At 36.4% G+C, this 13307-nt stretch overlaps 2 protein-coding genes across 3 annotated transcripts; both read left to right on the top strand.

Moving 5' to 3' along the window:
* Positions 1–466: 466 nt before the first annotated feature.
* On the top strand, positions 467–2890 carry LOC140788661 (small ribosomal subunit protein uS8). Its single transcript, XM_073138031.1, has 4 exons — positions 467–594; positions 2112–2255; positions 2329–2489; positions 2620–2890. Exons 2-4 carry the CDS (start codon positions 2123–2125, stop codon positions 2716–2718), a joined length of 393 nt encoding a protein of 130 aa, XP_072994132.1. The 5' UTR covers positions 467–594; positions 2112–2122; the 3' UTR covers positions 2719–2890.
* A 909-nt stretch (positions 2891–3799) lies between these two features.
* Positions 3800–12351, top strand: LOC140788788 (ras-related protein RABE1a-like). Of its 2 annotated transcripts, none has more exons than XM_073138238.1 (9): positions 3800–4003; positions 4117–4225; positions 10929–11001; positions 11142–11242; positions 11339–11404; positions 11490–11587; positions 11710–11772; positions 11846–11938; positions 12014–12351. In XM_073138238.1, exons 2-9 carry the CDS (start codon positions 4153–4155, stop codon positions 12095–12097), a joined length of 651 nt encoding a protein of 216 aa, XP_072994339.1. In that variant the 5' UTR covers positions 3800–4003; positions 4117–4152; the 3' UTR covers positions 12098–12351. The 2 variants fall into 2 exon arrangements, with proteins under 2 accessions (XP_072994339.1, XP_072994338.1); XM_073138237.1 differs by having other exon boundaries at positions 3816–4003; positions 4110–4225.
* The last annotated feature ends 956 nt before the right edge of the window (positions 12352–13307 follow it).

Below are 13307 nucleotides of genomic sequence, written 5' to 3'. Positions count from 1 at the left end.
TATAGCCAAGTCTGCATAATGGTAGGCCTAGTCGTGGTCCTGCAAAATGCCCTTGACCATCATCTTTTTTTTTTTTTTTTTTAAGATTAAAAACTTCCTTCTAATCTATGAGGCATACATCTGCAATCTGATTTGATATTTACCACATAAATGTCCATATAATTGGCTTATTCCAATTTAAAGTACTAAAAGGGTTTTTTTAGTACATAGGTAGGAGGAATATATTATATATATCATAATATTCTCTCGTTAAACAAACAGTTAACCTATTGAAAGTAGAGTGAGTCAATTTGCAGATGAGAAGTTGAATTAATTTAAATGGGCTGTCAAATGGATGCCTATGGGCCTGCTGCTTAATGTCGCATAATTTTGGGCTTAAAATTGGTTAAGGAGCAACCGTCCGTACAAATCTAGGGCAACGAGAGCCGAACTGATAGATTAACCGTCGGATGATGATCTAACGGCCAGAGATGATCAATAATCTTGGTTTTAACCTAAGCTCTCGTGCGCCTTCGTCTCTCTTCTCCGCCGAGTTAGGGTTTTAGCCGCTCTCCAAAAGCTCTCGCCTACTCTTACTCCAAAGAGCTTCGATCCGTAAGCTTGTCCTTTATCCTTCTCTTGATCTGATTGCCTCGTGGTTATTTTAGTCGTGTTCTAGGACCTTAGGTTTGTTTTTGATTTGCTTGGAGTTGGATCTCTGATGTGTAATTTGATTTGCGTTACTTGATCTTTAGTCTCATCTCGTTCATCATGTTGAGTCCTAGCTTTCGTATATTTATTTATCGCGTGTAGGGTGGGAGCTTCAGCATTCTATTCATATAATCTTCTGCAGCTATAGATACCTGGATCACTTGAGATGAATCTTGTAGATACCCTTACATTAATTTGGTTTCTTTTTAGTGTCCTATTTTTATGGTGCGTAATCCGAATAATTTCATAGTTCAGTGAAGCTAGCAGCCTTTTGATCTTCCTTGCCGTTTTCTTTGTTAGAAGATAAATCAATATGAACTAACTTGGTCTATATGTCACATGCCAATAATTGGTGATTATAGAATGCTTGCACTTTTTTGAGGGTTGTTACATCTTTTGGGTGGTTTCAGAGGTGAAGGAGACGATGTTGATGTTGAATTGGCATCGTCGTACAATATTCATTAAGTGCTTTATTTTTCTGCTGAAGTATATCTTGAGTTGGGAAAACAAGTGTGTATGCTGATCTCTATTAGACTCTCTTTGGCTGTCCCTTCCTGTTACCCACCATTGTTTTGAGTAAACATTGTGTACTTATTTAATCAATTAGATTATTGTTTACTAGCTAACATAGTAATACAACTTCTCTATATCTTATATAGGATGATTGTTAGGCCATGCTATACTCATGTCCTAACTTCAGACTTCATTTGCTTTTAATTTGCTTCTCCTTAAGAAGAAAGTGGTGAGATGCATGGTTTAGATTTTAGATATTTCATTTTCTCAGAGTACTTATTGACATCGCATTTCTGTACTGCTTGATGATTCTATAATCCTAGGTTTTATGGAAAAAATATTATTTGATATATGCGCTTTTACTAAACTAAAAATGAGTGGAGGCATCTTTAGATTTGCCGTGGACCTTATGTCATTCCAGTCAACCATATATTTATGTTTCTTTTATCTTGGTTTACTCTTTGACAAAGATAAATTTACACTCTGAGCAAGTGTCTTTAAATTACTGAAAAAAATTAGTTAAGGAACTTACTGGGTGGAACCTTTGTTCTATGACCAAAATTCTGCTATATTTGGATGTTGGAACATATCTTACCTACCATCTCATAATTTTGTATTCAATATGGTATTACGGATTTGCATTCTCAATTTGCAAATGTCATTTTGAGAGACCTTTTGCGATGGACTTATCTTATAAATGTGCATTTTCTTTGGGCTTGTGCAGTGTGAGCTGCAAATTTATTGAGTTTCTGTGATTCTTGAGTCGGTCTGTTTGATGTTGACTTTTGATCTTGCATTTTGGCTTTGACTACCTGAATAAATAGAAACAGAAAGATACAAACATGAGCAAATCTCTAGTCTGTCTAGTTGCTTGTTCTTTTTCTTTTGCTGATCCTTTACTTTTCCAGGCTTATTGAGGATGGTGAGAGTCAGTGTTTTGAATGATGCTCTCAAGAGCATGTACAATGCTGAGAAGCGTGGGAAACGGCAAGTCATGATTAGGCCATCATCAAAAGTTATTATCAAGTTCCTTCTGGTTATGCAGAAGCATGGTTAGTGCTGTAATAGATTTATTGTTGATGCTTCAAGCATGGAGCTGATTAAGTGTTTCAAATGGTTCTGTAGGATATATTGGTGAGTTCGAATATGTGGATGATCACAGATCTGGTAAAATTGTCGTTGAGTTGAATGGGAGGTTGAACAAATGTGGTGTTATCAGTCCTCGCTTTGATGTTGGTGTCAAGGAAATTGAACCCTGGACTGCAAGACTGCTTCCTTCACGTCAGGTTAGTTGTGTAATGCTAGCTTCACTGTTGTTTGCACCAATTTTACTAAATTATGAATCCCACTGCAAGGCTCCATGTATTTATTTTAAAAATTAATGTTAATGTTTACTATTTCTAAATTGATGTGCAGTTTGGTTACATTGTCCTGACGACCTCTGCGGGTATCATGGATCACGAGGAAGCTAGAAGGAAGAATGTTGGTGGCAAAGTACTTGGCTTTTTTTACTGAGTGGGTTTTTTTATGGAGCAACAGGAGGCTTAGTGGAGATTTTATTTTCATGATAAACTAATTCAATTTTGAACTCAGATAGCTATTTCATCTTTTGTTGCCTGAACCGTCTTTTGATATTGAAGAACTTTTGCATGCATTAGGATACATTATCAAAACTCTATTTTGGATATGAGCATGCTTTTTCCGTGATAGTGTCTCCCTTTTCATCTATTTAAAAAAAAGCCCTTAATGTTTTATAAATTATCTTCCGATGACAATGACCGTGATGATGGCAATCTTAGCTTGGTGATCTTGGCTACCTTACTATTGCTGTAAAGCTATGTTCTTCAAATCTTCCAACCTAGTTATATGCATGCTACAGACCAAAAAAAAAAATGCTCTTTCTCGTCTATATGTGGATGATTATTTGGGAAAAGGAATGTTATTGATTCACTTTAGGATCTAAATTGCCAAGAGATTGCTGGTTGTTACTTTCGAGTACTCTGATCTCTTCCGAGGGTGTGGATGGTAGGAAGTAGGAAACAGGTTGTTATAATGTCAGCTTCAATTGCTGGCTATTTGTCTCTAATTTTTCTTTCTGGTTATTTATTGTTATCCTAATTCCATAAAACTTGGACTGGATTGGAAGTGTGAAACTCCCCTTTCTCTCTCTAATCTTCTTTGTAGTTTTGTAGACGTGTCCAACACTCCCTTTCACCATTGCTTACACGTCTAGAAACAATCATAGATATGGCTTTGACTTTTTATCTTCCCAATTAACAAAGTGAATTAAATGCAACTCAACTTCCCTAAATTAATAAAATTAATGCTAAAACACGTAATAATTCCATATTTTTCACTTGATTATAGCAAAATCGATTAAAATAAAGGGTTGGATCTCTTCTAATAACTTCTCACTGTTACAATGAAGTAGTCTGACTCGGTTAATTATATATACTACTAAAAACTCGTGTTGATAATTTCGGCTTGCTTCGATTTGAATACTCGTGTTGATAAAGTCCAGGAGGAAGGGTTCTAAATGCAAATATCCATAGGAAGTAAATTGTAAATAGCGAAAAAATAGGGTTTAAAAAGAAACATTGCTTTGGAAAGAAGAACCGATCAAGGCATGTGTTTGAATTGTTAAAAGAGAGAGTTCGTCAAGACCCCTCTTTTATTTCTCTCCCTTCAAATCCCTCAACGGCCGAATCAAAAAGGCCTACGGAGAGAGAGAGAGAGAGAGAGGAGAGAAACCAATCTTTCTCTCACCAGCTTCGTTGGATCCATTTCGCATCTCGATCCGGTAGTAGATTTGATCCTTTCTCGTTTAGTCTCCGTTTCCCTCTTTGATCTCTCTCTCTCTCTCTCTTAATCGATCGTTTGGATCCCCGTGTCTTTGTTTGGGATAGATATTAGGGATCAGAGTTGTAATTGTTTGGCGTCTTCTTCATTATGGCTGCTCCACCTGCTAGGGCTCGGGCGGACTACGATTATCTCATAAAGCTTCTCTTGATCGGTGATAGCGGTAAGGGTTTTGGTAGTTTATATTTCAAGCTGATAGATTTGTGATATTGATTCTTCTATTATGATCGAGATCTTGTATTTTGGTTGAAATGACTATCGATTTGTCCTTGTTTTGATGGTTTATGCGACTGCGGTTGTAGTAGCTTTTATTTGGAGATCGTTGAAGATACTTCCGGTTAAATAGTTGTGGAAAAGGGCGGTTTTGTTTCATTTGGATTTGCTGTTAAGTAGTTGGGAAAGGGGCATTTTCGTTTCATTGGGATTTGATTGGGTTCGTGTTGGTTTTTGTGGGATCTAGATTTTTTGTGGTCTTAAAGCGAATGGCCTTTGGATAGTAAGAATTAATAAGTAAGTATGATAGCCGCTGATGACACTGACGCTATGATAAAATTGTAAGTGCTTAATTTGATGCTTGCCCTGAAAAAGAAGAAGCTAAATTCAGTTATTGTATCCTTGTCCTTATTGTTTACAGAGTGACTGTGTAAGTTTCTTTGTTCTATGTAGGTTTCATAGCAGTAATATTCCTTTAAATTTGTAAAGGCATGAATTTTTTTAAACATTTGGCAACATTTATTATGTTCTTAATTGTTTTTTCATCTTATTTGGGACCAAATTCTTTGTGACAACACAACTTTCCTGGGGATTACTGCAATAGTATTCATTCGTCTTTGTAAACTTTGGAAATACTTGAATCTCATGATCCTTTCTTTCCTCTCTTGGTGCACTAGCTTTCTTAATGTTCATCTGTATCGTTTCTAAATTATAATCCATTCTATCTTTAGTTTCTCTTTCTTATATTATTGATGGCAAATCTTATCTGAGTTTGTGCTGAATAGAGCTGAATGGAGAAGATAAACCTTATAGCTGAGCCCAAATATTTAGGTCTAGCAGGTTTTCTTGATGCAAGCTCTTGTATTGTATGACCTGTTATATATTCACTCATTCAGAAATGAGAAAAACAAAGAAACAATGGGAAATGCGATCATATACTGATTTGTCGGACATCAGTGGTTTGGGTGCTGTTTGTTGTACCATGATTATATTTGTATCAAGTAATTGCAAATTGTGACGAGGGTAATTTTGGTGATTGTAAACAGGTTTAGCTGGTAGACACCATTTATCTTTACAACTGAAAGGCTTCCAACATTGTTCATTAGAAACCTAAATTTTCAATAATATTACTTCTAATGAATCTAATCCCCCCTAAACTGCTTTCTTTTTGTGATATCACAATATCATCGTTAGTTGATCCAGCTGCTTTATTTTATGTCAATCTGGTACTGAATGGTTCTAATCCAATATATTTTGGTTCTGTACTGCATGTTCCGAAGATATATTTTCTTTTGATTCTGCCCTCTGTCTTCTTGATCAATACTGGATTTTTTTACTTTCTTGATAGGGAGAGATTGATTGTAATAAGAAGTTACAGTGTAGGCCTGCTTTGCGCCTACTTTTTCTCTATATCTGCCTATCTGGTTATCTCAACCTGTCCAAACAATGAGCAATTGAATTCCTTACTTCCTTTTTTTGTTCTTTCATCTGTTTATATGATTTTAGCAAATTTTTTGTTTCAATTTTCCATTGAGTCTTCTTTCTAGCAAGATTCAATCTATGCTGAACACACACTTTGATGAAAGTTGATTTGTTTGTTTAGATCCATTTATTTTAGGATACATTCTAGTATTTGCTGGGAGGCACGAACACCTCTCCCAGGAGAAGGTGTCCGCAGTTGTGTGGCGGCAAGCGATGGACGGCTGCGACGAATGGCGAGGTTATCTCTCTCCCTCTCCGCAAGCAGCTTCTTTGCTCTGCTCTCTCTCCCTCTCTGCAAGCAACTCCTCTCTCTCTCTCTCACTGCCTCTCTGCTCCTTCTTTGCTCCTTCTCTGCTCTCTTTCTCTCCCCCTGCAAGCAACTTCTTTGCTCTCTCTCCGTTCCCTTAAGCAGCTCCTGTCTTTCTCCCTCCTGGCAAATAGCTCATCTCTTTTCTCTCTCACTGCCTCTGCTCTCCTTTAAAGCCTTTCATAGTTTCATTTTTCCTTTTTTTTACACCAAGAGGGCATTAGGGCTTAAATTTAAATATCTGTTGTTTATATTAATTCTAATTAGTGTGATAAACTTATTATATTAAATTTAAATATCTGTTAAATTATATTAAAGCCTCTCTACTCTGTTAAATTGTTAAATTTCTAATACATATTTCTTTTTAAATTAATTCTTACAGCTTGATATATACTTCTTAGTTTTTTGAATGATACTTCTTAGTTCTTATAGCTTGATGTATGTGTATTTAATACTATTAGATTACAAACTTTTACTTTAGATGTATCAATAATATATATATATATATATTTTATTTTGCCGTGTCCTATGTCATGTCCGTATCCTATATTTTCGAAATTTTCCATGTCGCCGTATCCGTATCGTGTCGTGTCCGTGTCCATGTCCGTGCTTCATTGAGTATTTGACATCTCTAGTTTCTTGCTATAGATTTTGGTTAGCTTCTGCAATGATTATGTAGATCTACATCTATGTATTTAAGAATTTGAAGTGGTAGCTGCACTGGTAAGTTGGTATTCTTCCTGATTTTGTTTCTGATAGAAAGAAGTGGGCATGGACCATTCATATATCTCTTACTTTTTTGTGTTCCAAATAGGTGAGTCACTTGATCAGTGGACATGATTCACTTTAATATCCATGTCACAACACACAAAAATCAGCAAATGGGATTAATCGAACAGGAGAGGCACTTGAAACTCAAATTTCAGAGCTATAATGTAATGGTTAGATAGGAGTTAATTAGAAGGAAATAATGTTTGAAAGACCCAATTTCGGGATTAGGCGTTCAAACGCAAATACTCGAGAGTACGGGTGTAAACGAGCCGAGCTTGAACGAGTTGGGCCCAGGTCGGCTTGACTCGAGAGGTGGAAAAGCTCAACTCGGCTCAAGCTCAATTTGAGCTGAAAAAGCTTAGGTCGGCTCTGCTTGTCTTCAGCTCGATGAGGCTCGAGCTCGGCTCGATGGCTCGTCGGATTGCAATGTTAATGAGAACAAAGAACTTTCTGAAATAGAATTGAATAGCAAAAAAAAAATGGCAGCGAACGTGATAAAACTCACTTGCGATAAGAAGTTATCTAGGTAACTAAGAATCGGTACAAATATTTGTTAATATGTTCAAAAGATGCTACATCATAGTCTTATAGACAAAATGACAGCACGTCAAAGTAGTTCAGGCTTGAAAATTCACATCAAAGTGCTTAGATCAATAGGAAGAATCAACTTAACACTTGTTATAAATTCATATCTAAACTTTTCTCCTCACTCTAAAGTTAAACTAATACAAGAAATCTTTATGGATACCTGGATGTGCCTAGGTGAACAAAAATCTTTGAGCAAAAATTAGAGTAAATATTGGAGCTTAGAGATGGGAGCTTGGAGGTTGGAGCTTGGAGATGGCCTATCAGAGCTTGGAGCTTGGAAATGGCCAATCAGAGCTTGGAGATGAGTTTCGGTGGAGATGAGCTCCATAGTGAAGATGGAGATGGGTTTTGGTGGTGAAGAAGATGGGTTTCAATTGGGAGAGTTTGGGGAGGGATATCAGTGAGGTTTAGGGTTTTTAGTTATATACACTTCATACTATCCGTTGGATCTAAGTTCCAAAGGTTCTAAACTTATTATATATCTATATATAATATAATATAACAAATGAGCCTAATCAAGCCAAGCTTGAGCAAGCCAATGCTAGCTCGACTCGGCTCGATAATATATTCAAGCTCAAAATATCAGCTTGGCTTGGCTCATTTAGAGCTCAAACTGAGCTCTAAACGAGCCGAGCCCATAGACTCTTTTGACAGCCCTACTTGAGAGCAACAGAATAAATTGGCGTTCAAACGACCCTTTAGACGTTCAAACGTATTTTCCTGAGAGCAAAGAAAATAAATTGGCGTTCGAACGCCCGAGGGTGAGGAACTCTAGTTTAGAAGTTTTAATTAAGTGTTTTTGCTTATGTTAAGCAATAAGGTTCAAGCCTGTTCAATCTTATTGCTAAGTCTAGTCGAGTCGGGGAGCCACCTATAAATAGATGTAGTGTGCATCGAGATTTTTATCTTAGATTACTGAAGTTAATTTGGTCTCCTTCCTCTTTGTTTGACTACCTCTAAGCTTTGGAACCCTAGCTACCATTTGGGATACTCATTGCTGCCTTTCTCTTCATCTAGCTGCACCTCTTTGACCCTAAGGAACGACCTTACTTCTTCTCTATTCTTTTTCCACCGATTACTTCGACTTCCACCATTGTCATCTCCACCATCTTGCCATAACCGTAGGCTGTCACCACCATGCCTCTTCGGCCTCCCCTTTCCACGATCAATCCCGATAGATTCGTTCTCCATTTTGAATCTATTTTACTGTATTGAAGGGCGGTCGTGGATTGTGGGCAGTCACCCCACTACCTAGCATCTTGGCGGAAGGCAAGTGCTAAGGTGGACGCCTAGGCGGTCTAGCAATTTAATATATAAAAAATAAAATAATATATATATATTAATATAGTATCTATAAAATTTTAATGGTACAATTCACAACCATAAAAATAATATATTATAAATTTATAATTCACAAATATGTATACATATTTTATTAACATCTTAATAATAAATTATCATGATCTGAAATTAAAAGCATTAGTTGGTGGTTTGAAACGTATTAATAGTTGGTGTCTTTAGTGATTTCCAATGTTAGCATGAGCCAGGCTCTCTTTCCCACATGGCCTCTTTCCCACCACTCTCTCTTCCCCGCATGGCTCTCCCTTTTCCAACTCTTTCCCACCACTCTCTCTTTCCCATGTGGCCTCTCTATCTTTCCCAACACGCTCTCTTTCCCACTGTTAAAGCATAGAGAAAGAAAGACAAAAGAAAAAGTGGGTGGTTTCGATGCTAGAGAAAAAGAAAAGAAGAAAAAGAAAAGGAGGAGGAGGAGATGAGGCAATCGACAATCCTCGGCCCACTACGCGACTTGGCGGCCCACCAAGTTCACCTAGACAGTCTGGCCACCAATGGGTGGCCACCATTCCTGTTGGCGGACGACTAGTGTGCCGCCATGGCCGCTTTTCAATACAGTGATCTATTTCAATATGAAAAGTACTTGGCCATCTAACCGTTTGATCTTGAGTTACATATTAACTTTAGAGACCCGCAGTAGCCTTAACTTTTTGTTCGTGAGTCAGAATCTAATTCCATTTTCGGATTTGGACTCGTAGTGACCGTAAGATTAGGAAAGTGATCGTTACATATAACTTCTCGTTTCACGTTACAGTGTTGATGCCATAACCATTGGATAAAAAGGTGTATTTTTATGCTCTAATGTACTTGTCACAGTTTTCTTTAAATAGAACAAATACTGAATTCATGGAGGAAAATCTCCATGGATTTGCTAAATAACATAGTCTTTAGATTATGTAGCTTGACAATATCTGGAGAAAATTCTCATTGGAAGTTTAGCTTTATGCTGTCCGAGTAGTATTGTTTTTTCTGTTTACCATTATTCATTTTCAGTCTTGATGGCCATCAAATGCATAATAGAAATATATCCAAAATATTTGGACAAAGAAACTTAGAAAATCCTAATAGTGCCATAGTAAGGAATATTGAAGTAGGGTCTTAGTTGGAAAATTTATTGCTCATGAAGGAAAAATGCTTTATAATACTCTTATACTTTGAGTCAGGTGCTCATGGACTTATTGAACCTAAACTAAATGGGCAGAGAATTTTCTTCCACTGTGGAGGAGCAAAAACAACACTTCTTTCTTTTAGCTTTCAGTGAAAAGAGCTTTATCTAGAATTCTTATGTATTGGTGGTTTTTGCAGTTCTGGGAAATGATTACCTCCTAGTTTCATCTGCTTTTGTGACTTTAAATTTCTCAGAATTAGTTAATCGTTGTTATATTTATACTTTCTCATATCTGGTTCTTTCTTTTAATATATAGTAAGTTTTCCTGGAAGGACTAATCTTTAGAAACTTTCTTCTGAAGTTTTCTCATTTGCTCTTCTAATTTTATGTCTTTTACTTATTTGCGCTTTTACTCTTCCTAAAGCTGCTACTTATATACTATGGAGGAAATTGAAATGTCACTTTAGACTATAAATGTAAACCCAAGCCTTCTCATTGACTTCTCCATCTGGTTTAAAGGACTTATGTTTGCTTTCTCTTTAGTCATCGTGATGGTGCTGGTGCTGGTGCATTGCTCCTTTCATCAATGATCTTAATCCCTTAGAAATTACTGAAAATGTATTATGACCAAGTGCGTTTTGGATTGTCTCATATCTTTTGAATGGTGTTTCCCCAATATCTCAATTTTCTTTCATACAAAGTGCTTATGGATTCTTCACATAGTGTATGCTTGAAGTGTTCAGACTTCTTCTTATGCACTGATGTAAAAGCAGTTATGTCATTGAGTGATATCCAATTATGGGAAAAGTCACATAGTGAGAGTTTGTTTGGAATGGAAAGGGCATGCTATTTATGAATCACGTACTCGAAAGTTATTGAGAAATTGTAGCATTAATCTTTTCTTATATTTTCCTCTCTTGGTGGATATGTGGATGCCAGTCTGGGAAATACTTAGGGTGTCTATTAGTTGAGATGCTGTGTATGCTTTATCCTTGTACTACGTGCAGTTAATCACCTTGACATAGAATCCTGCTCTTGTAGGTGTTGGTAAGAGTTGCCTCCTCTTGCGATTCTCGGATGGCTCTTTCACAACCAGCTTCATTACCACAATTGGGTGGGTTATGCTATATAGATTTGTAAAATCAGTAACCTTTTGCTCTGTTTGACTTTTTCTTATGTTTTCTGTTGAATGTTATTATGTTGAATTTCTAATTATAGGCGATCTCACAAATTTGATCTATACTATTTACACAGCATTGACTTCAAGATTAGAACAATTGAACTGGACGGTAAGCGGATTAAACTACAGATATGGGACACTGCTGGTCAGGAACGTTTTCGGACTATCACAACTGGTACGCTTGTTGCTTACTTTCATCTTCAATGACAGACCTTAAAATAGACTGTTTTGTCAAACTTCAGTGGAATAGCTTCTTAAACTTTCAATGCAGCTTACTATCGAGGAGCCATGGGGATTTTGCTTGTTTATGATGTCACGGATGAGTCATCTTTTAACAGTACGTGCTTCATACTATCTTTGCTTCCATGCTATGCAGTCAAGATCTGTTTCTTTCATTATTATTGTATTCTTGTTCTTGATAGACATAAGAAACTGGATCCGCAACATCGAACAGCATGCGTCTGACAATGTGAACAAAATTTTGGTGGGCAACAAAGCTGACATGGATGAAAGCAAAAGGGTATGTTCTGCAATGCTGCTATTTGCTTGACATGATTTCTGTTGAAGATTGAGTTGCATCTTAACTTTCAATTGCTTACTGGATATTCATCTTTTCTTTTATGTGAAATGTATTCCATCCAGGCAGTCCCAACTGCAAGGGGACAAGCACTTGCTGATGAGTATGGCATCAAGTTTTTTGAAACTGTGAGTAGCAGCCCTTTGTCTTTATGAAAGTTCTGTATTTTTGTCATTTTTTGACAGAGTATTATCTATACAGAGTGCAAAAACAAACTTGAACGTGGAGCAGGTGTTTTTCTCCATAGCTAGAGATATCAAGCAAAGACTTGCTGAGACCGATACAAAACCTGAGGTGGAAGAATGTTTTCTTGTGGCAATACCATTATTATCTTCCAAATGGAGTCTAAACTGCTTGTTCTGCTTGCAGGAGCGGACAATTAAGATCAACAAACCTGACCAAGGGACAGCTGAGAGTTCAGCAGCTCAGAGATCAGCTTGCTGCGGTTCTTGAGGAACTATCAATGGCAATGGTGAATGTTGGCTCTATTGGGAACTAATTTGCTTGTTATAATAGGCGAATGCTATGAGCATTGTTATGTTGTGGTGATGCTTATAAATTTTTCTTTTTCCATTCGTTGCAACTACTACTACTCTTGGTCTGCAAATGTAGTTATTGAAATTATTGGGATAGTGTTTCTGGGCTTGGTTCACTTACAATTTTAGTTGGCATACTTGCCTGGACAAAACAAAGTATTTTGCTGGTCACATTTTCAGAGTCGCTTTCACATGCTACAGAAATATCTACTGCAACAAGATGCACTACAGAAATATCGAAATTGTAGGACTTTTATAGCTCCAATTTGCATTTTTGTTCTTCTTCTTTTTGATATATTGTGGTGGTTTTGGTTGCATATCTAACCATCTTAAAAAGGCCACCAAATGTGGTTGTAAATACCGGGTTATTTGTCAGCATCCTATTGGCTATCTTATACTATCTTTTAAAGGATGATTACACTAAGAATTTTTGAACTATTATTTCCTCTTCTTTTTAGTGCGTATGGACCTCTAAAAATATAATAAAATTTTCATCCTTTTTGACGGTGTTAATGAAAACGTCAAACGGTCATTTACTCATAAAATTAGTTGTTCATACGACACGTCAATTTTTTTTTTTGACAAAAAAAATCTAACAAATAAGTAACAAAAGGATCATTTCAGAGGTTATTTTATAATTACATGTGTCATCTAAAAAAGAGAGGGTTAATGTGATCGAATAAAAAGGGAGTCAATGTGTTACGGAAAAAAAAATAAACGTGGAGTCCAAGAGAAAATAAGTGTAAACTGTAATTATTCATTTTTTAATATATAAAAATTGTGAGAAGGGAATAATATTATTAGAGAGCAAAAGTGTAAAATTACACAAAAAAATGTTGCAATAATTGCGGCGTATCGAGTTTTTATAATTTAATTGTATTAATTTTTATTTATTTATTAGATGAAATGAGTGTATATATATCAGGTGAGTCCATTATTATCGTTTTCCCTACATAATTAGGAAATAAGGCTTAATTAGCGAAATCACAGAGATTAGGATACGCCTAGTTGTCGCATACCATATCTCACCACTGACGTGGATCTTACCTCACCACTGACGTGGATCTTATTTTCCATCTGGTTGGCTAAAATATATATTAAGTTATATTACCTTGACTTACTAGATG

Source organism: Typha latifolia, chromosome 5 (assembly GCF_019914945.1).
Source record: "Typha latifolia isolate L0001 chromosome 5, TyphaL0001v2, whole genome shotgun sequence".
NCBI lineage: Eukaryota > Viridiplantae > Streptophyta > Magnoliopsida > Poales > Typhaceae > Typha > Typha latifolia.
The sequence above is the reverse complement of the archived record's forward strand: the minus strand, read 5'-3'. Positions and strand labels throughout refer to the sequence as shown.